We start from the raw sequence: 27,974 nt of genomic DNA, 5'->3' as shown, positions 1-27,974 counted from the left end.
AGCTGATACAGGCTTATTGATGTAATATTAACTGTTCGTTCTAGCTTAAAATAATGAATAATATTTTATCAAGCGATAAATTATATTTTTCAATAATTCAATAATGAATTTTCATAATCAAGGTGAAATATATTAATTAATTAGCAATTCTACATTGTTAAAAGACGATCTGGCAACAGAGCAAAGCGACAAAGAGATAGCGCTATCTGCTTTCTTGAATGATAGCTGTGCTGAATAGTGAGTTGTGTTTTTCTGGATCTAAATTTTGTAAAATTACTCAAAAATTTTCCAATTAAGTTAATAGTGATTTAAGTGTGATATTTTTGTTTTTTATTCTGTTTTCAACCGTCAAAATTTAAAAATGTTACCGTAGTTTTCGTTTTTTTTTTTTGAGTGAAAATGGACTAAATTTTAGTAAAGTGAAATCATAACCCTATTTTGGACTTTTAAAATGTTATCTAAATTTGGGAGAGAAATAGTACAAGGAGTATCCTTAGTTTTTCTCTTCCAGTCAGTGCTTTGTTGTAAAAAATATAAATAAATAAATAAATACCATTGGTAATCAAACACTGCCATTATAACGTGGACCTCACTATATTAATTGATAAATTCATTCATTCATTCATTTACATTAACCAATGCACAAATCAAATACATGATTAGAAAAGGACCAACAGGCCAAGCCCAAAACTGTTCCCTTTTCGAATTTCGATAGTAATACGCCAATGTAGTAGTAATATTTCATCTCTGTTAGTAGTGAGCACTAGTGGTAGTTAATAGCTTACTTGGTGTTGAGTTAAATTCTGTAATTATACTTAATCCAAGATCGTAACTTGTGTTATACACTCCTTCATCAAGTTTATTATTGTAGCAAACAAGTGAGTTGCAAAGATATACATTATCACAATACATTCTTCGTACGGTTATCCCGTGCAGCAGAACAGCTTAGAAATTGTCTTAGTATGCTACACACGTCAGGATGGTAGGCGAGTTGAAGCTCAGTCGAAGCTATCTCGAAGGGCACTCAGCATCCTCGTGAAGTCAATTTGTGGTAAAAAAGTCAATAGCTGGTGACAAAATGTTGGCGATCTCGGTGCATCATTCGACTGGAGAGACATCACTTTTGAAACATGACTTGAATGGTCGGTGTCTCTTGAACGCATGCGATGGTACAACAATCCCAACACTCTCCACAGAGTATCCCTGAACTCCATGCAAAGATTCATGGAAAAATTTTGCATCAATTTACCTTCTATACAAAAAATATATATTTAGTTTTCATATCCATGAAAAAAATCTGGTGTTGAGCACTCACACAACTTTCCTTGCCGTTATGAAAATTGATTACCTGACGCTAGTGTTCCCGCGCATCTCAAGTCTACTTTTCTAAGATCTGAGCCAGCTGGTGACAGGACAATAGCGCTGCAGACACACGTAGTCTGCTATCTCTTCATAGTGGATGATTTAATAGAATCAACAGTTGGCAACAGTTTCCAATTGAATAATCTTATTTTCTCGAATTTCGAGCTTATTTTCAATTTTAGGTGAAAATGCTACTGAACATTAATTGTAGAGATTTTCATGCTCAATCTTTTCCAATTGAAATTTTTCGTTTAAATTGTATCTGAAGCCTGATAATTGGAGATCTAAAATCAAACTTTGCATTGATGGTGAAGTGCTCCTGAAATTTTTACAGATATGAGACTTGTGGCAGTTGATAAAGCTTATCAATGACTTTTCTAGGTATGAATTTGACACACACACACACACACACACACACACACACACACACACACACACACACACCAAAACCACTTTTTTGGACTCAGGGGACCTTGAAACATATAGAAATTTAGAAATTGGGGTACCTTAATTTTTTTCGGAAAGCAATACTTTTCTTACCTATGGTAATAGGGCAATGAAAGTAAAATGAATCTCAATATAAACAGCTATGTACTGTATACGATGTACTTACCATCATTCTATCATGAAACGCTCAGAAGTGATTTTTCAGCTGAATATTTCGGTCTGGAGATTCATCATAGAGAATATTTTCTTCTCGCAGAAACTGGGTCTTTTCAACGGAGTTGAATATTCCAAACGAACTTCTCATGCCAAAGACAAAGAAACTCGAATAATGTGGGAGTTTGTCGTTGAAATTTCCCAACCAACAGCCGGAGCTAATTTGGGTGGCGATAAAAGCTGTTCCCTCTCTCTCACTCTTCCTCAATTCCCTTAGAAAAAGGGAAAACGAGAATTTTCTCGTAGTCAGTTCCTTTTCATCCCTCCTCATCAACCTCTTCTATTTCTTTTTTGCATTATCTTCTTCGTATCCTCTTAATATAGGTTGTAGAATAAGAATAGCATCATACCTGCTTCCTTGATCTCATTCGCTCTGAAAGTCATGCAGTATGAGTTTTTCCGAAAGGTGAATAGAAAGGAGGGATTCTTACTACTAACTTATTCTCCTAGTAATGAACTCTTTTAACGAAAACAAGATGAGTTACAGCATAAAGCAAAGAGTATTGGCTGGAAATAGAGCATACTTCAATAACATGAAACTTTTGAAGAACAGGCTCATATATGTAGGAACGCAAAACTTAAAATATATGAAAGCCTAATTCGACCTGTTCTAGCGTACGGCTGTGAATCTTGGACGTTAACAAAAGAAGACAAAAACCATTTTGGCGTTTTTGAAAGGAAATTCCTGAGAAAGATTCATGGCCCAGTTGAAGAAGGAGAGGAGTGGAGGAGAAGAACAAATTCAGATCTCGAGGCATTGATGAAAGGCCGAAATATTCTAAAATTTATAAAGGCTCAGGTGGTTTGGAGATACCTTTAGAATGAACGAGAACAGAATGCCTAAAACTAGTAGTTCTGTGAACAGTAGACCTCACGCAGTATTCTCATCCACAAGTACCTGATTGAAACTATAGACCTTATGGAAACACAGCAATAGACTGGCCTTGTATATACGTCGACGCGCAATTAAGAAAGGAACATACCTGTCAAATTTCATGGAAATCTATTACCGCGTTTCGCCGTAAATACGCAACATATAAACATATATAAACATTCAAACATTCAAACATTAAGAGAAATGCCAAACCTTTGACTTGAATCTTAGACCTCACTTCGTTCGGTCAATAATATTCAAGGAGAGGCTACATTCAAGAAGAAAGAGAGAAAGTCCGAGAATAAGATGGGAAGATGAAGTGAGAGACGATCTCCAAAAAATTGGATATAGAGGATATAGACAATTAACAGAGGACCGAAAAGCATGGAGAGCTGTAGTCACAGAGAAGAGAGAAGAAATTCCTTGTACTTTGTGCTGTAGTGGAGACGGCATTGCATTCATAACCTCATATCTTTATTCTGATACTACATAATTGTTTTCTTCTGGGAGTAGATTTCTTTGCCAAATCCACAAGTCCACAAGTTTACTATTTACGTCAAGTACATTATATTTATATTCATTCATAATATTATTGAACGCAAACCGAGTGGAAATTTAGTAGTCCTCATCGAATTTAGAAGTCCTCAAGACCTCATCTGTCCTTCAGTATCCTCATGTGTAGTAATAATAATATCGAGTGACCTGGCTGGCTCAGGTCTGGTGTCAGATTCGCTACTGATCAATTTCAGGGCCTCTGACATGACCTAACGACCGCTTTTAAGGCATCCTAATGTGAACTATTGATATAAAAATTTATATGCCTAGAGAGACATTTCTGAGCTGTATAATATCACAGATAAGGGAAGATTGTTGAAGCAAGGGAATATAGTTTTCCTTTCTCTATTATATGTAAGGTTTGTTCTTATAATCATTTTAAGAAATTCAACGATTGACTCACCTCAGGGCCTCCTTGACGTTTATTTGCTCAAATAGCCGGTTGGGTGGTAGATACAATAGGCTATCGTAGGTGAGCCAGAACTTAACCTTACAAGATGATATATAATACTGCTAGCTTGAAATTCTCACAGAGACCAGATCACTTGTATCGAATATGAGCTTATTATTTGTTTGAAGTGATTGGGGCAATATTCAATAGGAATATTTGTCTCGACAAACAAGTTGGCACAAGAAAATTTGTACTATATCTCATGTAACGACCTCTCTTTTTTTAGATAAATTCAACTGCCTGACTTAAAAACTAGTGGCCACTAAATCTATTACTTATGTGCCCTTCGTCTAATTTTTGTTTGGGAGTGAAATTAATTTTTTTTTTTGCTTTTAGTCCAATTCAACGTGTTGGGCTAGCCTACTAACTTTACATTCGCGATAGATTATTGAGCAAACTAAATTCAACTTGGATTTTACTTTTTATATCATTTGAGTTTCTAATTTTTTTAGCTCAAACTATAATTTACATTGAGAAAACAGATAAAACATTTAAAAAATAGTTGAGATCAATTCACGTATCACAGCCAGTAAGGAACGAATCGGAACAAAAAACAGACAGAGTGTCACCAAAATTTTTTTCTCGTTTATCTCCTCAAGAGTCAGCTGACTTTTGAATTACCAACCAATGATAATATAACTATTTTATGAATTTGTCATCTTATTTGTGACGATCATAATATTAATTATTTTTCTAGCCTATTAAGTTCACAAATTGCCTTTTAATTAACAAATACCATTATTATTACTTTCCAATTGATCACTCTAAGTCGATTCGTGACGTCATCAAGTTGAATGACGGCCTCTGGCGGCCTATTAAAACTATTGTTTATTAGCTAGTGAGACGTCTTTTTATTTTCTGAACTGTCTCTTTACAGATAACATGTAATAATTCGCTAAAAAACATGTAGAATGTATCGGGAGAATATTGCGGGATTCTGTTATATCAAAAAATGATTACCACTCACGGATAAACCAGTAAGTAGTCAAGAATCGAGTGGAATCATCTGCTCGATAAAATAAGGAAATCGATACTGGTAATAGCTCTCTTCTTAAAAGCCTTTCGAGATATTTTTGCCATACACCCCATTATACCAGCCACTTCTCCAGACACTATACAGTACATCATTTAGCCATTAATAAGCGAATTTATGTTAGTTGGTCGGACGTGTTGTTTATGACTCCAACCTCCGAACGACTCTCTTCTTCGCCGCTAAATTAATTTACTAATGGAAAGTTCCATTCACAGCGGGAGAAGATAAATACAGTGCTATTACTTCTAATGATTGGACAGGAATGAGCCAAGTGGACGAAGCTTGTCCATCTCTCAGAGCTAACACATTTTCTGTGAGAATTGTAATATCATAATTCGATCACGATTGGATCATGGAACATTCACAAAGTGGATCAAACATCAACATCACAATATTTACAATCATTCTGATCAGTCGATTCAATTGAAATTATTGGGAAGGCAAACTTTGACGTGACTTATTGGAGACATGGAACAAGAAAAGTCCAGTTTGATGTTCGGTAACAGCAAATTCTCAATAATATTCTCCAAGTTAAATTCAAAGTTGAAAAAATATGGAGTCCAGCTATGAGCTGGAGCAGAAGAAAATAACAAGAAAACAAATGTAAACTCGTTCATTTGAAACAAAAACGGGAATGTAAAGTTTAATTTCCTTGAAAAGTCTCAGCTTTTCATTTCTATCTCTTCGCGGTTCATCTGCCTAGCATCACATCCATGATCTCAATAATTCACATCATCAACACTTACCATCAAAGAAGAATTATTTAAAATGATTTTCAACTCTTGACAATGTGGAAGATAAATCGAAGCATTAAGTGGAAGAAGGTGTTGAGTAACAAAATCAAACTTCTGAGATACAAGCGTTCAAAGTTTTTTGGTTCTCCATGAGCACGAAAATGGATGAAGGTGTTAAGCAACATTGAAAGACACGTACTCTTGTGGAAGAATGTGCAAATAACACCTTCCTCCATTCTTAAGCTATTAGATTAGTGCACTATATCGGGGTACCGAGCTTCCCTCGTTATTATTATTTATTGATGAACAAAACACAATTCTTTAAAATGATTGGGGAAGGACTAATATGCAAAGCCCAAAACTGTTTCTTCCCCGAATTTTAATTTATACACTTTAATTAGACCAAAAAAGGTTATGTCCCATACACTTGAATTCAGGTCCAATTTCCAGTCCAAAAATTTGAAAACATAAAAGTTCCAATTTAGATTGTTTACAAACCAAATTGATTAAAAAATGACACTCACTAATGACTTAAAACTTTAAAATAATGATCAACTTTGAAAATTCTGATATACTTTCATTTAGAATGATATACCATGTTATGTTCAGTTATTTTACCTTTCAAACCCTTCAAAGGTTTCTTTATCTTTCAGGTCGTGTTTATATTTTACAGCTGGCTATACGTCGGTTTATGAATTTCGGGGATGAGATATTTCATGGCTTACTTTAGATAAATAGGCTATCTATAGTAGGCTGTGGATATTTGATTTTCCATAGACGCACTCGCTCACTCACTTCCATTATCCACAAACGACGAAAGTAAATAACCAATAAATATATACATAAATTTCTCGTTTAATATAATAGGATAACACCATCATCAATAAAAAATTATCCAATATCTCTTTTCCTGTGTAAATAATGGGTTCAAATGGAACATGAAATACTATCACTCAACACCTTTATTCATGAAGAAAAATGGATTTTAGAAAAATGTTACTCAACACCTTCTTCCACCTAACTCTTCATATCATAGAGTCATGACTGTATTAATTTCTCAACATTCATAGGTAATTTTTATCGAAAATTACGTACCTTTTTCAACTATTCTTGCCTTCTCCTAAAAACCATCATTTTTCCTAAATTCTTGATTCATTTTCCATTAAATGAGTAAAATATATGATTCCCTTAAAACGGTATTCACATAAATACTTAGGCTAGGCACACACCAGTTAGTCAAGACAAGACTAGTCACGTTTAGTCACAATACTTCACATAGTTGCTTATGAAGACATGTCTAATTGACTAATCAGTGTGAGTTGCGTCATAAGCAACTATGTGAAGTATTGTCACTAAACGTGTCTGATCATGTCTTGTATTGTTTTTGACTAACTAGTGTGCGCCCAGTCATATACATTTTTTTAGATCTATTAATTTATGGAAACATTTAATGTAAGACGATGTTGTTCTGTTTGTGCAGATCGGAGATCAGATCCTTGAGGTGAACGGCCAGTCGTTTATGGACGTCTCGCACGACGAGGCTGTCAACCAGCTGAAGCTCCACAAACGGATGACGGTGATCGTGAGGGATGTCGGAAAGGTGCCTAACTCTTGCACTGCATACGACCAGGATCCCTGGGATGCTACGCAAGGGTGAGTCCTATCACTAACATCACTTCCATATCATGTCTTGTCAATCATATTTTAGCCTGTATCCTGTAAATTTGTTCCTCGGTTTTCAACTCAATTCAATTTTATTTCCACAAAATACAATCCTACAAAACATATGGTTGCCATGGAAAAAAATTTAATCTAAAATTTCCAGTTCATTATTATCATCAAAATTTTTATAGTATTTTAATAAAAGTATATGTGAGTATAAAGTTAGTATAAAATTTTTAAATAGGATTTTGTGTTTAAAAATTGTTTTCTTGATTTTAACATTTATAAAATAGTAACTCAGGAAGTGAAAGTGCAAATTTTTAGTGATAAAACATGAAGAACCCAATACATAAACTTGAGTGTTGATATGAAATGACATTGGGTAATACGGCAAGGCAGAACATCCGAAAGGAACTCTCTGCAGATAAAAGCCATAAGAATAAATAAATAACAATACATATAATATTATAATAATAACATATATACAAATCAGTATGCCTAGTCATAGAATTTTAAAAACTTAAATACACTGACTGCAGTTTTTTTTAATGAATAACTAGTAAAATCATATTTACTTATTCTAGTCCAGTCAATTCATTTTTATTTATTTTTACTATAAGAACATTATCGAATGATAGGGAGAGGAAAAATATGGTGACCTTGTGCTATTCCTCTCCCAAATTTAGATAACACATAGTCCGAAATAGGTTAAGTCTTGTAGTTCTTCAATTCACAAATTTTCAGTCCTCAAGTATTTTCACAAAGTAGATTTTTAAATTTAGATGCTTTAAAACTGAACATAGAAGAGATATTTCACATTATTATAACTAAGATAGGGAATATTCACATATTAAAAATATAATTTTGAAGAATTACCGAAAAATGAAAAAAAAACATAAAAAAGGGGTGGGCTTGTAATGAATATTGTAGTTCTGATTTTTCAATATAATTATCTTAGATACATGAGAGAAGTCCAGAACCATTTTTGAAAAAATCGTAACTCAGTACTCATTGAAGATAGAAAGTTCGGAATGATCTCATTTTATTGAGAATTTTATAATCTAGGAAAAAGGCGAGAGCAAACTTTTGTTTATCCGATATGGCGGAAATAGCTGAAAACAGGAAAATTTACAGAAAATACGAGGTTTTTAGGCCACTCTGTATCTAGCACAAGGAAATTTTGAAATTAAAAAATTGGTTCTGGACTTCTTTCAGGTATCCAAATAATATATTAAACAACTAGAACTATAATATAAATTGCAAGCACCAATGTATAATAGTGACTGGACTAATACATATTTCTACTTATAGGCCTACTAATATTTTTCTTCTTAGATATGATATGTTTTAGCTATAATGCCATCATAAAATTACTGTTAAGTATCCCTAGAAGATGCATCAAAAATACATTACAATAAAATATCATTATATCCTATTTTTTACTAAACTTTTATATTTTGATGTCGACGATCTCTACTATTTTCATTCATTCACCAAACAGAATAAGATTTGTGCATGTCCTCACAAAATCAATAGACATTTGAAATGAAATTTCAATGTATGAATGGCATGAATTGATCACTACTTGATGCTTCAAAATCATGAAGCACATTGCTCCAAATTCAACTATGGAATTTATATTGATAACCGACGTAATCCGATAAAACTTAATATCTGGTTTCTTCAGTGGGAATACCGTATTCTCATTTGAAAGACTTATAATAATCAATTAATGTGCTGTATTGTGTAAGAAGAAGAGCCCTTGGTGAATAGAGGATTCACAAAATGGAAAAAATTGAGAATAGAAGAATAGAATATTCAAGAAGTCTTTGGCGTGAAAAAAGTCAGCTGAGAGAGAAATCGATAAAGAGAGGGCTGTGCAAGGAGATAATGCGAGATGGCAACGCCTACCTCATAACTAATGGCAAATGGAACAAGGCAAGCTGGGGGGAAAAGCCCACAAATTCGCCATCACCATCTTCGTTCAATAAAATCCCAATATTCCAAGCCGACATAATCCCCAAATAATTGCTTCTTCGTTATCATTCGATCATCATCAGTGTTGATTGGAGAAGTTTATTTTAATAAACTGTTGATGCGACAAGAATAAATTGTATACTGCTGAAATATGAAATCAATCTCACAACCATCCTCAAGAAACGGCTTCGATTACTGGAATCATATTTCATCCACAATCTATTCGAAATGATGTTTCAATCCGTATCAGTGATCTACAGGTAGATTTCTCGAGCTGAACAAGGAAATGATAATAATTTTCACAAATAACATCATCCATCTTAGTTGGTAACAGATTAATTAATTAATTAGATCTCACGCATGCTTACACAAGGCGCCCAGGAATTTGATTAACGAGCCGTGGGACACACACATCACTTTCCCGGGAATATTCTGCATAATATATGAGCATTCAGGGCATATCATCAGTTATCAAGCAGAATAACATTCATATTATCTATTGTACACGCCATATAATAATCCTGCATAGTGGACAATGATAACCCATACCTGGGATTCTGTATTCTTGACTGCTGAAAGGATTTCGCGGTTACATTCTTTGCATTCCCAAAGGTAACAAAATTGCTCGGATTCACATTCTGACGCTTATAATGTGAGAAATTCATACATCTCCAAAATGACAATGAGGAATATGCTTTAAATTCAATTCAAATTTGAGCTTGTCCTAATGAACAATGAAATTATTGTTCACTGGTTATGTGCAGATATTTTCTTAATGATGAGCTTGAAACTTGTAACTGGAGTACAATAAAGAATTTCAGGTTTGGAGAATCTTTTGCTACAAAAAGCATCTGCAAATATTCATGGCTACTGATTTTCCAGCTGAATATAAGCGATGTTTTCTTAATGATGAGCTTGAAACTTTTAACTGGAGTACAATAAAGAATTTCAGGTTTGGAGAATCTTTTGCTACAAAAAGCATCTGCAAATATTCATGGCTACTGATTTTCCAGCTGAACATTGCTAGGATAAAATTGGTTTCCCATCAATCAACTCAGTTGAGGGTCTCTAATAAACTACTAATGTATTACATTCGATAAAATACTAAAAATTCAATGAATTAATAATAATATCTCTGATTGCCAATGAGTTGCAACCATAAGATTTCATTCACAAATAGATGTACTTAATAATTATTAAACACATACAAAAAAGTCACTAATAATAAACTTAGTCCTAATTATGATACCCTACTATAATAATAATGTTTTGAGGTAAAATTTAATTGGCATATTTACAGATCCAACGGGAGATTCATAAACTGAGAAATTTTCTCAAATTCTTTTATGCACGTGAACTATCAAAATTCCAGAATATTCTCTTTGTTAATTCCACTATCAAGTCAAGACGCTTAGTCAGTCGTTAGATGAAGTATTATACTGTGTTGAGTCGGGTTCCGCCTTCAATTCGTAGATCTAGGCAACACGCTGGACAGATGAGCTAGACGTGACGCTGTAACTCATAATAATAAATCACTAATAATGATAATGAATCTGAATAAATATATTATTTTGAATTATTGTTTTTAAAGAGGGGGTCATGATACCCTATCTGAATATTGAAACTGAGCTCATATTATTTGGATGTAGTTTATTGTCATGTGAGATATAATCGCGAAGGTACCGTAGTTAGTAGGTGTATTGATTTGGATCTATACGGTACTCTATAGTCATACGTGCATACTATTCTCATAATCTCATTTGTACTATTTCCATCAAAATTAGGGTGGAAAAACGTTTTGGGTTTATCCTGTTGATTCTCTCTCAATCTTAAATTTGATATTGTGATTGTGGAATGTAATAAATAAATACCATTCGACCATATTGAATCATTAAATAAAATGAATAGATATTGATACTCCTACGATGATCTGATATAATTGTGTATATGATTTATTCATAAGTAATCATAGACTGATATAAGGGTAAACTAGGTGAACAAAGTTATCTACCTACAGGTATGAGAATATTATATTCAACCTCAACCCTTTGTGGACTCAGTCATTTGATTGGTTCACATGGATTTCGTTTCATAGATATGGAGGTAGTTGAATTTTGTATTCCTCAATAGAGAATGAGTGATGTGCTGAAGATGTTGTCTCATGATTATGCTTATATGAATATCTCAGGGAAAATAGTTGGGGTAATAAGTAAAAAGTTGAGGGAACCATAAGTGTAAGTAACTTTTGTTGAGAAAAATATTCTTCTATGTATATTAGTATTCTATTTATGACCAATCGAAGGTTAAAGTCATCTGTTCCAAAATCCATCGTACTATTTTCGTGCGGTTGACTATAGTCATAGAGAGAATATGGATTTGCTATCTTTTCTCTATGCTAGATTCCATTCATAAATGCTTTATACCAAGCTTGTGTAGGTATAAAGCTTGTAGAATGAATTATAATTTATAGAATGAAATTAAATGAAAAAGTCCTGTATCGGGCGGAGTGTGGACTTTTTAGTCCTCTCCATCACTAAGTGCCGGTTGCACAACAGCCGGTTAAATTCTAACCGTGATTAATTCTACGAGAACCAATCAGAGAAGCCGTCTTATCAAAAAAGACTGAAAGGTCTACCTACAGGTAGTAGGTTCACCTGAAGGTGAAATTAATCACGGTTAAAATTTAACCGGCTGTTGTGCAACCGGGACTTAATGATTATAATAATCAATTACAGCCTACAATAGACCAATTTAGATATCAACATAAATTGTTTCAATGATGACGAATGATTTATAAGAAATAAAATAAGAATCTCAACATCTCCTTCATGACCGGAATTTCCGTAATTTCCTACCGATTATTTTTGACGTCTTTTTTGCTAACATTTGGAGAGTAACATCACGTTTGGAAATCACCCATTCTATAGAGTTGAAAAATGTTCGAGTAAGCTTGAAGTTGACAGTTTCCCTCAAGAAACGGAAAATTGAGATATTTGAGTAATTCCCGGGAGGTCTTAGACCAAGCATTTTATCACAGTTTGAACTTTGAGTATGGCAGCTCTGTTTGGCGTGGAAGGAATATTAAAAAGTCAAGCAGCGACCTACTGACATTTATTATGAGCCCGTCGCACTTTCCATGTAAACGCCATTCACAGTTCTCACCTCATAAACACATCATCATGTTGTGTCGCAGGTTCGTGAGAAATAAATTGCTTTTCAAAAACTTTGTTGAATCAACTTTGTATTCACTCTATTTACTCTGTATAAGACGTTCCCGAGCTCCTATTCACCTTCTATTGACTGACGCCTATGAATAATAATTGACCAATTCATTCAAAACTCGTGCTAAGGAAATCGACTTTCTTTCAATAGAAGAAGTATTTCTTGTTCACTATAAATTGATTTTCGCATTGAAAACAGACATAAAATTGAATGTTCAATTATTTGATGATGGCGTACCCGTATACGTGGGGTGGAATGAGCTGAATAGAATATTTCCAAGAAGTGTTTGGCTACTAGGCCAATATGAGTTCACTTGTGAAAACATTATTTGCTTAGTCAGCGAGGCGGAACGATATGAGAGTATTCCTCCGCCAACAGAAGTCTGATCTATTTTTACTCATTCCTCTCTAGAACCTTATTATATGTTATATTATTTGTACCTGAATGAATTATTACGTGTGAGCTAAAGGATCGTCGTTCTGTCGTTTGAGAAGATATTATTCTCCTTGAGAAATTGAGATATACAGTATATAGTTTAGGATTTTACAGTACCTACTTCACTGTCTTTACTGTTTTAGCCTAGTCCTTCATCCTTGCCAGTCCTCCCATTCACCATCTCACCATCTCTCAAATTTCTCACTAACATAGCCTCACTCACTTCATCCCTCCAAGACCTTCTTGGTCTTCCTCTCCTCCTCCGCCCCAACGGACTCCAATCTGTCACTATTCCAATCCACTTACTGGCACTAGCTCTTCTGGCATGACCATATCACATCAACCTATTATTGTCTTCTATGAATTTCATTAGATCAGATACTTGAGTGATTCCTGTTTTCACTGTATTTAGTATAGAGTATACTGTATTTAGATTTCTATACAAGCTTGGTATAAAGCATTGATGAATGCAATCTAGCATAGAGAAAAGATAGCAAAGCCATATTCTCTCTATGACTATAGTCAACCGTACGAAAATAGTCCGATGGAAATTGCAATAGATGACTTCAACCTTCGATTGAACCAATATAGAAAACTATTTTGCCACCAAAAGTTACTTAAACTTATGGTTATTCATCAACATAATTACCGTCAAAGTTGAGACATTTTTCACACCAATGAACCAGGCTACTAAAACCCTCTCTATAAAATGCTGCCGTCAAATGAGTTCAAGTTGGCTATGACGTTGTTTAGGAGCTCCTCGTTAGTATGGAATCACAGCCCTCGAATTCATGTCTTGAGTTTTGGGAGAAGGTATTGGTTACTAGTGGCCAAGTCAGGTTGGTGAGTGATCGAAATTATCCCACTTGATTTGCTGGAGAAGCCGTTTGGTTGCACCAGCACTGTCAGTCCGAGTTTTCATGCATCACAACGATTTCGGAAGTCATTTCAACTCAAAATTATAGTATATAGACTATCAAAATTATCTATATACTATCCTTGATTTCAACTGACGTCGTTCATTCTCCGATACCATTCGCGCACAACATCATCATCACTCATAACGTTTTCTGCGTTTACTTTAATCTTTCTTCGTTAGATTAAAAATGTACTGTTGCATTTTGTTTGCAAAATAACGCTACGTTATTAGCACTTGGCGGTAGACTCAAGTGAGGCGGCCATGTTTGTTGGTCTATAACTCGACAACAATAATTCACGATCTGACCGCACCGATCACAGGGCGTTCGGTGGGTATGATAAGCTGTTCAACTCTGTGAAAGTCACATTACAGTAATACAGTAGTATTCCGACCAAAATCTGTAGCTCTGCAGAGTCTGTGGTTGTATGGATTAAAAGTGGTCTGTCGCCGGCTTTAACAATGAGGGTATTCACACCAAAATCTGTGTATCTGCCAGCTGACATTCCAAGAAAACTGTGCTCTCATGCAGGTGTTTACAAATAGCTCTAGGAGCGATTTTTCCAGGCATCCGAACATACGTTTTTGATTAAGATCTCTCATCAAAAAGCTAAATCACGTAAAAATGGAGATAGGAGAATATTTTAATTTCAAATTCGGGTTCAGTGCCTTGAAATAAATAATTTGGCTCGCGTTTGCTAAAAAAAATGGAAAATTAATGTACTAATTGAAAATGTTGGAGTCAGTGTGCAACTGAGAACAGAGCAAAAATATCCCTGCCGGCCAACAGATGTTTTTGGTGTGAACACAAACTCTGCGGACGTTCAGATATTGCTCTTTTGCTCTGCAGAGTAGAATAGCTACTAGGGTGTTACATACAGACTCTGCGGACGTTCAGATATTGCTCTTTTGCTCGGCAGAGTAGAATAGCTACTCTGAATATAGGTTTTGATCTACCACGTAGATTATGGTCAGCGCTGAATAGAGTTCTTACCAAACATGGTAGATGTGCCTATGCTATGCATAAATAGGGCAAGGCAACAAAACCATTTTGTGAGTGTGGTGCTGTTCAGACAGTGACGCACATCGTCGAAGAGTGCCCAATAACAGCATACACGGGTGGACCTGATGGTTTCCTGTTAGCCACACCAGAATCAATAGCTTATTTAAATGCATTAAATATTTGCCTGTAGTTTTAAAATTTATGACTGAGACAAATCCATTCGTTGTTGATATATGAACACATAAATGTGGTATTTATCCTTGTATATAATTTTATTCATCCCATTTTACTATTAGAATTTAATTCTGTCTTTTGCCATACGCTAGATAGATAGATCTGAGTATAGAATAGCTACTAAGGTCTGAACTTACCTTACCGCTTGTCTGTGTCTTATGGAGGTTGATAAAAATGATCCTCGTAGATTGAAGTAATAGTAAGATTGAGTAATTAAGTAATTAGTAATTGATGAATTGATTGGTTTGTGTGTTTCAGGAGCAGTAGAGTGGGTAGATCAGCGGCGCTGCAAATGGTGGACGAGAAGGCCCGCTGCGTGCTGACCAAGGCCGAGTTCGCCAAGCTGTCCTACTACCTGGACGAGTACTCGGCCCGCCAAATGGCCATCGACGCATTTGTCGCCGTCCTACTCGAACTGCTCAACACACCCGACAAGGTAGGCCTCCGAACCACCCTTAACACCTAACTATAGAAATATCTAATCACTATAACCATAGAGTATCTTTCTTATAAGGAGATATCCCATGATATAAATAAACGATATGATAGATTATATAATATAATACAATAAACTATAATATAATATACTATACAATAATATAGACTATTATATATGATTTTATCGTGGGAGTTTATGTTCCGAATTCCTCAAGCCGATATTTATTATTTCAAATTTATTTATTTACAATGCAAATGACACTAATGTAATACATTGGAAGATAAAATAATAAGATTGTTCTTGAGCTATTTTTCTTCCAAATTTATAGGTGCCAAAGTCCAAGATAAGCTTAGAGTTTCACGTGTACAATTTTTATAAAATTTTAGTCCAAAATAAACATGAAAACTATAAATTTTGAACTTAGATGGCTTGAATTAATAAATTGATTAGAAATATTCCACTCAATTACCACTTGTAACGAATAATATTGAGTTACTAGCTGGCCCGGCGAACTTTTTACCGCCAAATAGTTGATGCCAGCTCATGACAAACTTTAGCTGGATGCACAACTGAGGAGACGCGATGCGGCATATCATTTATATAGATGATTTTCCAATTGCAAAATAAATAATTTACTAAAAATCAATTAATTCTAAACACCAAAGAGAGCACAATTATACGAAACAAAGCAGTGCCAGCATGTAAGTCCTGAGGCAGCACTGCTGGATGGTTACACATATAACAGTCATTTTGTTTTTAGTTGGGACGTTTAGAATATGATACATGGGCGGTTATGGAGCAGCACACACTCTTGTCTACTATCTACCGACAGCAGTTGGATGACGCAATGATTATAACAGCTGATTTTTATTTCTGTGTGTGGCCAGCTCACAAATTTTCTCCCATAAGGATTAAACTTTGAAAGACCGTAGGAAAGAGTCATGAAGTTGGATTATAAATTTGATAGGCCATAAACCTGGTCCTGAACATAAGGAACACAACTGGAAAAATCATTAAATTCGCTGCACACATAAAAAGTTATTTATTGTCAAAATTTGAGGCTCGAATTTATTTATATAAAAAAAATTTGGAACCATTCAAGAAACACAAACTTGTAAACACTAAAGCTCAGCTGATAAGTCCTAGTACTGTAGTTCTTTTTCATGAAGCTGTGACGCTGGTATTATCTCACACTGTGTCGCTCTCACACTCTCACCCAGCCAAAACAGTAATAATAGACAGTAGTCGACAATAATCGGCTTGAGTTAACAAGAAACATAAACAGTCAAAGAAATTAATAGGGAAAGAAAAATAGAGATGATTCAACAAGTATGAATGGATCTTATGTTTATATTATTATTATTTATAATAAAGAAGAAGTGGAAACCCCAAAAATATTAGGAAGACTACTCTTTTCTTGCAAGTAATCTCAATCCAAATTCATAAAATATATTATATATGTTGATGTTGAAGACGTCATCTTGTATGATGATGTTTGACAATAATGTGGAAGATGATTTGATAATTAAATCCGATAATGACAATGATAATGACATCAGCTGACTTGGAATTGCAGTAGCCTATTTACAAGCGTAGAAGACCGATAGTATAAAAATAGGACTATTCTTCAAGTTCAAATACCAAATATTTTGGAACAACTAAACGACGAAGCGTAGCCACCCGAATAATGATTACGGGACGAGCAATGAATGCAAATTAATCTTATCAGAATTGGATGAAAAGTTAAGAGCTGTAAAATGTAAGAGCTTATAAACATTGGGACTTTGCAAAACTTCGCTTTCATCCTCAACAACTTGATGGAATGTTGCCAGCTGTTTAAATATTCAAGTACGGCTTCTTCACTCAACTCCAACAATTCTATGCCCCTTCCCCTTCCACAACTTGCTATTGGAAAAGCATCTTATCTGAAGTTGAAGCAGCAATTCTCTTATTTTACTCATAAAGATCACTTGGGTGACTGGATCTCCATGACACGATGCTTGACATGAGAAAAATATGTACCCGTTGAACTTGTTGAATTTCTGATTTAAATGATGACGCCATACCACATTTCACACGAAGTATAAGCACAGAATATATCCAATATAAAGTTGGAAGAAATGGACTATGATAATCAAACAATCTTCAAAATACCAAATATTTTCTCCTTCTCTTATTCGTTGCATTATCGATTGAAGTTGTAGTATCTATATATATAAAAGCGAAATGGCACTCACTCACTGACTGACTCACTCACTCACTCACTCACTCACTCGCAGAACTAAAAATCTACCGGACCAAAAACGTTCAAATTTGGTAGGTATGTTCAGTTGGCCCTTTAGGGGCGCACTAAGAAATCTTTGGCAATATTTCAACACTAAGGGTGGTTTTTAAGGGTTTAAAGTTCGTCTTTTAGCATGTATATTCTTCTTCTCCCAATCTCTTAATTTATAATTGAAATTTCCATATCATATATCATGTTACTATAGAACTATAATCTAGATAGAGTACCTCTTCGAAACAGTTGTTAACTGGCAACTAAATTAATAATTTTGTCAGGTTGGTATTAAGTTGAGTTGACTTTGTTAGGTTGGCACCAAGTTGAAGATTTCAATGCATTTATCGCGGAAAAATTGATTGGGCACTGCTACTTCAATCCTGGGAATATTATATTACTAGCCGTCAGGCTCGCTTCGCTCGCCATATCCGTTTAGCCAGACGTTTAGTCTGGACCCCCGACTGGATTGTACCACAGATAAAATAAGTCCTATGTATTGTACTAACATTATGATAAAAATGCTCAAATGAAAAATGCAGGCGAGCGAAGCGAGCCTGCTGATCTCATTCTTGGACGATCCAGTCGGGGGTCCAGGGGGCGGAGCCCCCTTGCTAGACGGATATGGCGAGCGAAGCGATCCTGACGGCTAGTCCTAATATATTTCTATTATCTATAGTTATTTTTATATCTGGTTATTTCTATATCTGGTTATTTTTATATCTGGTTATTTATGTTTTACGTATCTCGAAAACGGCTCTAACGATTTTCACGAAATTTGGAACATAGTAGGTTTATGATATAAAGATTCGATTGCACTAGGTCTCATTCTTTGGAAAACTCACTGAACGACATTAAAAGGATAATTCATCTTTGGAAAACAGATGATAATTTCGTCGTCTCTTGATAACAGAAGATGCGTGTGCCTGTGTGGGAGAGAGACAGAATTATTCCTAGCTGAGTAATCATAATCAATCAGCGAAAAATTTAGCTAGACAATTTAATCGATTTGATCAACATAATCTGATTTGTTGACATGATAATCCTCCTAAACTTGAGTATATCATAATTTTCAAATTTGATCAGCATTATTTGACAATTTCAAGTGATTAGTGAGTGTTATTTTGTTATTCAATTTGGTTTGTATATAATGTAAATTATATATTTTTTTGTTTTCAAATGTTTGAACAGAAAATTGAACCTGAATTCAAGTGTATGGAACATAACCTACTTTCTGGACTATTTATAGTGTATAAATCAAAATTCGGGAAAGAAACAGTTTTGGGCTGTGTCTGTTAGTACTTCCCAATCATTTTAAAGAATTGTGTTCGGTTTATCAAAATTCAATAAATAAATAACGAGCGAAGCTCGGTGCCCCGATATTGTATTATTAATCAAGAAAGAGTTTGTTTTAATGTTTCCTCATGTACATCAGAACAGAAATATTTTTTTCCTACAGTTACGTTGAAAAGTGGCCATTGCTGCACTGATTACAGAACGCAAAGAATCACTTTTCCGCTCTAGTGCGGGAAAAATTTTTCTGCACTCCAGATTTGCAACATGGCAACGCAAAATACTTAGTAGGTTATATGGAGCAACAGTGCAGCAAAATCAAAATGAAGTTGGTAACAGTGACTGCTGTGGCTGCTATAGTGAGCAGAGGTGCAACGAAGCACAACGCGCAAATTATTAAGTAGATATTATAACCAAGGACAACGAGGACTTTAGGATTTTAGGATTAAGGTTTTTATCAATAATAAAATTACACAGAAAAACATTTGATGCATTTCAGGCAATTTTACCCATAATTACCCAATTTTCATATTCAATGGTAACTGTAGGAAAAACTTAATGTGAAATACGTGCGCAAAGTGCGTCTACGGCTCGGGCGTAAACGTTTCTTTCGGTGCAGCAAACTGTCACTTTGCGCACTAGTTGCACAAATAACTATTAAGCAATTAAATATCTCACAGTTTTCTATATTCCAGTTCCTATGTCCTCTCACATCTTTCACATTCACATATTCACTTTGAGATAAACGAGTAGCCTATACCGGACAATTACATCTGCAAAGTTTTTTTTTTCTATCAACATGTCCATACGAAGTTTTCAGGTTGAAGAGATATAAAGAGTGCAGCATTTTGAATTATGATTATGCTGCAATTCCAAGAAGTTGTAAAATCTTTTGCTATAAGTTTTCCTCTCCTGTTTCATTCACTTTTCAAATAAAATAACTCGAATTAGGCTATCATTGGAAATTGGAAATCAACAACATAAAACAACTGGATTCGGAAAGCAAAACAGCTCAAGAAGAGATTCGTGTTGGTTAGCCTTCGGTAATGCTTCAATCTCTTATATTTTTGTCATGAAATCATATTTCAGCTCATGAAATCATATTCAAGTCTTTTGACGAACTACAACTTGATCAGAATCTCCTTCTGACTGTTTCAGTATACTCTGTTGACGGAGCTACGAGAAGTGGTGGCTCCTGAGGATAGGGCGCATTTTGACGAGCTTGTCTACAGACGCGAGTCAGAAGGCCAGAGACTGCAGCATTTACTAGATCCTCGTCACGTCACGAGGGTAAGTTCACTCAATCAATACAATAATTGATGATAGATTCCCGATAGATTAATGTTGTCCAGAACAAATCCAATAATCAACTACTGAAGCACGCACTCCCTACCCATGATTGTAAATCATTTGACGTAATTTTGAGAAATTTATATCCTCAAAAATCACGACTTTCCATTTATGAACACAAAAATATTCTTATAAGCACATGATAAAGTAGATTCTGTGATCACTCCCCATATCATATGATTGATAATCAACTGTAATAAATTATTTAATCATATGATTATAATATAATCATCACTATTATAATTTAAATTTCATTTTATTAGTGATATTTATTGAAATTCATAGCTCAAATAAGTCGGCTTTATTGAAATGGATGAAATGCGGTTATGTCTAAATCGTAGTATGTTTCATAGGAGGTGAATTTTCCTTGTTTTTGAATTCAAGAGATCAGGTGAATTTCCTTGTTTTTGAGTCGAGAAGATCAGATTTTTTGATAATCAGTCTATATTTTAGTGGCCGATCTGTTATCACAAAGATACCTCCTTAATTCTTTGTCCTTAAGTTGATTGTAACTGATGAATGAATAAATGGATGAATGAATGAATAAATGAATAAATAAATAAATAAACAGATAAACAAAAAACAAATAAACAAATAAAAAAATAAACAAATAAACACAAATAAAATGTTACAAATATAAAAAACCAGTGTTATAGGTTACATAGTTGTTAGCAGTGGCCCTTAGATTATAATAATTAAGTGTAGAGTTTATTGTGAGAGGAAAATCGGATCTATATTTTATTAAGTACTCAATTACGGTTTTTATGTATAATTGACGTATAGTCATGACCCCAAAATCACTAAAAACCATATCCGTTGGATAGAGCCTGGGTTTGCTAATATAGTTTTAATTATCAGTTTTGTGCTACAAATAATCAGCAATATGACAGTTGAAACAGCCTCCCCAAACAACTATGCCACACTGCAGAATTGACTTGACTAGAGCATGATACATCATTTTCAGGTGGTTCTTATTAAGAATTCTGTTAACTTGGTAAAATTAAAAGATAAATATCTAATTTTTCTACATATGTATTTAATATGAACATCCCATTTAAGGTTTTCATCAATTTGATTCCCAAGTACTTAGTATTATTGACTTTTTTAATGGTGGGACAATCACAATTACCCAAGTTTTAAATTGCACTGAGAATGGAGTCTCAAATCTTGATTCTCATTGGCTGCCCTACTCTATTTGCAGAGAAAGTTATGTAATTCGTTTTTTCAATATTTAAACTTAAGGTATTCTTATCTAACCACTTCTTAATTAATAGCATATTATTTTCAGCTATGGTATGAACTTCATTCCATGAATTACCGTGAAAAATAGCTGCAGTATCATCTGCAAAGGATAGTACAGACAATGTAGTTGTAAAATCTTTTGCTATAAGTTTTCCTCTCCTGTTTCATTCACTTTTCAAATCAAATAACTCGAATTATCATTGGAAATTAGAAATCAACAACATAAAACAACTAATCACTGGATTCGGAAAGCAAAACAGCTCAAGAAGAGATTCATGTTGGTTAGCCTTCGGTAATGCTTCAATCTCCTAATTTTTGTTATCAGCTCATGGAATAAAATTCAAGCCGTCTGACGAACTACAACTTGATCAGAATCTCCTTCTGACTGTTTCAGTACACTCTGTTGACGGAGCTACGAGAAGTGGTGGCTCCTGAGGATAGGGCGCATTTCGACGAGCTTGTCTACAGACGCGAGTCAGAAGGCCAGCGACTGCAGCATTTACTAGATCCTCGTCACGTCACTAGGGTAAGTTCACTCAATCAATACAATAATTGATGATAGATTCCCGATAGATTAATGTTGTCCAGAACAAATCCAATAATCAACTACTGAAGCACGCACTCCCTACTCATGATTGTAAATCATTTGACGTAATTTTGAGAAATTTATATCCTCAAAAATCACGACTTTCCATTTATGAACACAAAAATATTCTTATAAGCACATGATAAAGTAGATTCTGTGATCACTCCCCATATCCTATGATTGATAATCAACTGTAATAAATTATTTAATCATATGATTATAATATAATCATCACTATTATAATTTAAATTTCATTTTATTAGTGATATTTATTGAAATACATAGCTCAAATAAGTCGGCATTATTAAAATGGATGAAATGCGGTTATGTCTAAATCGTAGTATGTTTCATAGGAGGTGAATTTTCCTTGTTTTTGAATTCAAGAGATCAGGTGAATTTTCCTTGTTTTTGAATCAAGAAGATCAGATTTTTTGATAATCAGTCTATATTTTAGTGGCCGATCTGTTATCACAAAGATACCTCCTTAATTCTTTGTCCTTAAGTTGATTGTAAATGAAGAATAAATAAATGGATGAATGAATGAATGAATGAATAAATGAATAAATAAATAAATAAATAAATAAAAAATAAACAAATAAACAAAAAACAAATAAACAAATAAACAAATAAACAAATGAACTAAAAAACAAAAAAACAAATAAACAAATAAACAAATAAACAAATAAACAAATCACAAAGATACCTCCTTAATTCTTTGTCCTTAAGTTGATTGTAAATGAAGAATGAATAAATGGATGAATGAATGAATAAATGAATAAATAAATAAATAAATAAACAGATAAACAAAAAACAAATAAACAAATAAACAAATAACCAATAAACAAATAAAAAATAAACAAATAACAATAACAAATAAACAAATATTTGGAACCTCCTAGTAGGATCATACATTTTTGTTGAAGAGTTATTCCATCTGATTTGAAATGTTACAGATACTACTTAGATTCATATTCAACACTGAAATGCAAATAAATAACAATCACTTAAAATCACTTCACTTGTCCACTACTTTATTGAAATTAATAAAAACATTAGGTTCCCTTCCATTTGAAAAATTTAAAACATTAAACTTGAAGCATTAAAGCATCAAAATTAATTAAATGCATTAAACTTGAAAATGGCCAAAGTAGGCCAAAACTAGTTGCTTGAAATGTTTTTAATGAAAGGTTCCTTTTTTATAACAGTCAGTTACTAATTTTACTTTCCAACACTCCCAACACCAAGCTCTTGTAGAGTGAGCGAGTGTCTGAATAGATGAAACCCGTAGTAAGCCATCAGGAGTATCAAAAAATCTAATTCTCATAGAAAAATGTCGATTCTTTCATGAAATTCTGTGTTATTTACAGAGAAAAGGAGGTGGCAATCCAATTTCCTGTTGTGATAACAATCATGCGACCCTCATGTCCAGCCTTCATGACCTTCCAGGAGCGGTGAGTTCTTTCTACCAACAATTATATCATCCTGCACTTTCACTATTTTATCTCGAGTAGTTTTCTGTTTCAATTAGTTGGCTTCTATGACATCTGCTCATGCACAGTAGCTCACTCTCTCACTCTCTAGGCACAAAGCATCACTTTGTCTGTTTAGTTTATAGCAACAAAACATTTTTCTGGCTTGAGCATTTAAATTCAAGTATGCTTGATCCCTCGTGAATACCTAGATGGTGATAATATGTTAATAGCTATGAGAAATACTGTAGAATAGACTATGGTATGAGTTGCATATCGATGTGAGAAGAACTGCTGTGATGTTTCTAACTAGTTACATTCTAATATTAATACACAAATACTAGATCTTAAGATGATACTTTTAGGTCAACTGCAAGACTTCGATTCGAATTCTTTAGTACAATAATTATATGAAAATCAGTAAATTTATTATTCTTGGATGAGTTTCAATTTGATTAATGGATAATTATTGTAGCCTTGATGTTTCTTTCAAATTCCACTCTGTTAAAGTTATTTCATTTCCAGTAGCTTGAATCTACTAATCTATCCGATTCAGTTACGTATACATTCTCTTGTACTTGAATCCACTATAATTAAGAGTAGATATACTGTACAGTGATTTAGATAGAACTTAGTTTAGTATATCTGGTACTACGTTATTTGTTTAAAGAGTTGTATGTTGAAAATAGATGTATTATACTTTAAAAAAATATTTTATAAATATAAGTATTTCAATAATTTTAGTGATTGGAAAGCATACTACACTTCATCATCTTGAATCGTCAATAAGCAATAAGAAAGTTGTTAACCTAATATACATAAGGAAATAAAAATGTTAATTTTGAATGGAACGGTTTGAGAAATAGAAATTTTTGTACTAGCATTGTTATTTTCGGAAACACTGTCATGAAATTAAATACTCTTTGTAATAATTTGAGTAACTCAGTAATCCGGCTTAGTGGACACAACCTAGAAAGTCTAGTAATCGGGTGCTATTTAGCGCCGGAATCTATCTTCATTTTTAACACTGGCATTTTTCAACTTTGAAATCTGTTAAAGATTCCAATAAAGGATTTTGAAATTTTTACTCCAATATCGGATAATAATAGCAGATTCGTGGCTCATACTGATTTTAGAAATTTAGTAACTGTATTACTGAATATACAGTATACAATGTTTTCCAACAGAAATCGGTTTTCGTTCATTTTACAAAGCAACGTCCACTAAATAGGTATTTTCCGCATTCAAAGCTTCAAAGCCTTAAAATGTACCGGGTTACTGAGACTCTACTCTAGTTTGTTGATATCAACATGTGATATCCTTAGTATAAGCCGAAGTTGAATGTTTTTATTAGATACTGTTTTATATTGAAGAAGCAGCAAGTTTACAATGTGAAATGTGAATAAGAATAAGAATGATTTTTATTCCTTTAGTGCATGCAAACAATGCTATCGGAAACATCAAAATATACATTATAAATACATCATAATAAAATAACAGAATAATAGAATAAAAGTTTCATTCCATTCAGGACACAAACAATGCTATTGGAAACCTCTATTTAAGGTGAAGGTATAAGGTGAAGGGGATAATGCAGTTCAAAATATTCTATAATATTTATGAATTATGTATGAAAAATAAACTAGATCAATCAGAATGATTCAATTATCACGAAATCAATAGAAAAATAGTATTAAAAGGATCACGCAGAATTATTTCTGGAGGATAAATACTTTTTAATGCTTGTACAGTTCTACATCAGATGTTTCTTTTTTGAAAGACTTCTTTGAAAGTTTTTATCATCAACTCTTTATGTAATTGAAAGCAGAAACCTTAAACACCATGAATACACTTCATGATCTATTAATTGGAATTCTCTAATCAGTTATTTTGTGGTAATGTCAACTCCAGTGTTTCTTAAACATAATACAATACACATAATGAACGTAATTTTATCCAGATGCAGATCAAAACTCAAAACTCACCACAGAAACCAACCTTTATCACAGTTGGGCTTTATTAAAAGTGCAATATTAGATATTTCCTATCAAATAGAGTCTAGTTGATTAGAATATAGTTGAAGTTCTGTAGTTTTATTATTCTAATTTTAGGCTTAATCAGTTCAAGATAGTTTTAATACGTGGTCTCATATTGAAGGGTTTGAACGTCGGTGAGGCAAATTTTCCAATTTTGAAATAATATTGTGATTAAACCCGTCCATAATCATGATCCTTTTCTGAGGATGTTTATTTCTTTATTTATATTGGAAGCAATGCATTCTGAATCATAACTTGTCATACCAGTCTATACAATAGTCTTGTAAGTTACATAATTCAACAAGCATAGGCTAAGCAGTGACTGCCTTGATTTTGCGTTTTCGTAAGAAAACGTTTTCAAATCTGCCTTCATCGGCTAATCATGTTTGTACGTTACCAACAACGTATAGTCTTGATCAAAACTATGTCAAGTCACAATTCATTGTTGACAACTTGTAAATTTTCAGATTATCAGTTTAATTGTAACTCCAATTCCAGAAAGAAATTGTTACATAGTATAACAAGGTTTCACACAATTTTAGCTACTGGGAATCAAAATCAGTTTTCAGATTCTGTGAAGAGGTGAACGATATCAGAATAATAAGCGAAAATGTTCCCGAGGGGATTGATGTGCATAGTTTTGGAAGAAACGGAATCTATTGAAAACTATTGAAGACAACAGGGGAAACTTCAAGAGCTTCAGGAAGGGTTTCACTATTAGGCTACTGACTGCAAGAAACCGGGGGATTTTACGCTTGTTGCCTCAATCATTTTCAAATATTTTCAATGAACAATTTCACAATTTAATCAATGAGAAAGTCCAGGAGTTTATTAATTCCCACAGTCAAAATTATTCTTTCATCTGTTTTTCAAATTATACAATGAATCACAAATAAATCGTGAATATATAAATATTCCTCCATATTTTTTGTTTAATAATCGCCTGTTCCAGATCTTTACAGTTCTAAAGAGTTTGATAGGTTGACTGGATAAAATAGATCTGATAGTGAACAAATTTAGAGAAGATATTGTATTTCAAAGGGTTTCTCCAAGAGAAAATGCAGTTGTCAAAAACTCAATTTCAGATTGTCTTGGATCTCCATCAACAGTTACTCTCAGTTTTAGGGAAACTCGGAGCTTATAAGAAGTTGAACCCCAATTTTTTTGCGAATCAGGCGTTTTAGTTCATACAATCGTATAATATTATAATCATATTTCATAATCTTGTTTGATATGACATTTTGCCACATCACTTATTTTTCAGTTTCTTATCCTGGTTTGACTGACAAAAAGTGCAGGTCATATCTTGCAATATTTGAGTTGTCGAGTAATTCCACATACAAGTTAGCCAAAAGACGATAATAAGCAGAAGTGACAAGAATTCACAATAAATTTCAGAATCTTTAGATGCATGGGAGAATTTACAGAACGTATCTTGTTGACGATTATTCAAAAATTAAAACTAGATTAGATAGTTCGAAGATAACTCTTGCTCTGCTAGTTGAAATCATTTGTGTCTAGTGACCAATAGTTGAGATTGTCTAGTCTAGTGTCTAACTCTCTTAGAACTTTTGCACTCATTTCACTATTATGCACGTGCACATATCTGAAGGCACGACTTGAAAATTCACAATTCGACTACTTATTTCAATTTTTAACCGATTTCAGACAATTTTTGAGACATCTGCTCACTTCCTACCACGTAGTTTAGTCATGAAAGTCTTTATCAACCATGTTTCCAAATTCATGCACATCTTTTCTTATCACCTTCTGAATAATCCTTATTATTATCTACAAACTTTTTATTGTGATAACAAGTTCTTCATTATTGTTATCATTGATTTAAGGCACTACCTTTTTCAAATTTTTAATTTGTTCTCGAACTCCTTTGCATGAGATGAATTTTTCAATTCTTAAGCCGATTGCCTACTAATTCAACTGTGTTGTATCAATTGAACACATTTTACACATAAAATATGGAAAATATTACACGTTTTTCGACCTCTGTTGTTACTTTCATGCTGTTATAAATGGCTCTCCATTATTACACTTCAAAATAATTCTTCAGAAGAGTTCAAAGATTCTTATCTTTGCTATAATAATGTAAGGTATACCAAAAATTGTGGTATACCTAATTCATTCAAAAAGTTGTATCTAATTATTCTT

The 27,974-nt window shown here is 33.6% G+C and overlaps 1 protein-coding gene across 7 annotated transcripts in view; it reads left to right on the top strand.

Annotated features, from left to right (window-relative positions):
• The window catches only part of LOC111064115 (whirlin), a 156,469-nt gene that overhangs the window by 55,107 nt on the left and 73,388 nt on the right, over positions 1-27,974 (top strand). For 5 of the 7 annotated variants that reach the window (XM_039425405.1, XM_039425403.1, XM_039425406.1 and 2 more), the window contains 4 exons: positions 7,150-7,322; positions 15,377-15,554; positions 20,284-20,415; positions 23,671-23,754. In XM_039425405.1, the coding sequence (XP_039281339.1) occupies positions 7,150-7,322; positions 15,377-15,554; positions 20,284-20,415; positions 23,671-23,754 (567 nt within the window). Of the gene's footprint in view, positions 1-7,149; positions 7,323-15,376; positions 15,555-20,283; positions 20,416-22,111; positions 22,244-23,670; positions 23,755-27,974 lie in introns of all 7 variants that reach the window. The other 2 variants (XM_039425404.1, XM_039425409.1) reach the window with 1 other exon arrangement.

This window comes from Nilaparvata lugens, chromosome 3 (genome assembly GCF_014356525.2).
Source record: "Nilaparvata lugens isolate BPH chromosome 3, ASM1435652v1, whole genome shotgun sequence".
Taxonomy (NCBI): domain Eukaryota; kingdom Metazoa; phylum Arthropoda; class Insecta; order Hemiptera; family Delphacidae; genus Nilaparvata; species Nilaparvata lugens.
Note: the sequence above shows the minus strand (reverse complement) of the source record. Positions and strands in the feature narration are given on the sequence as shown.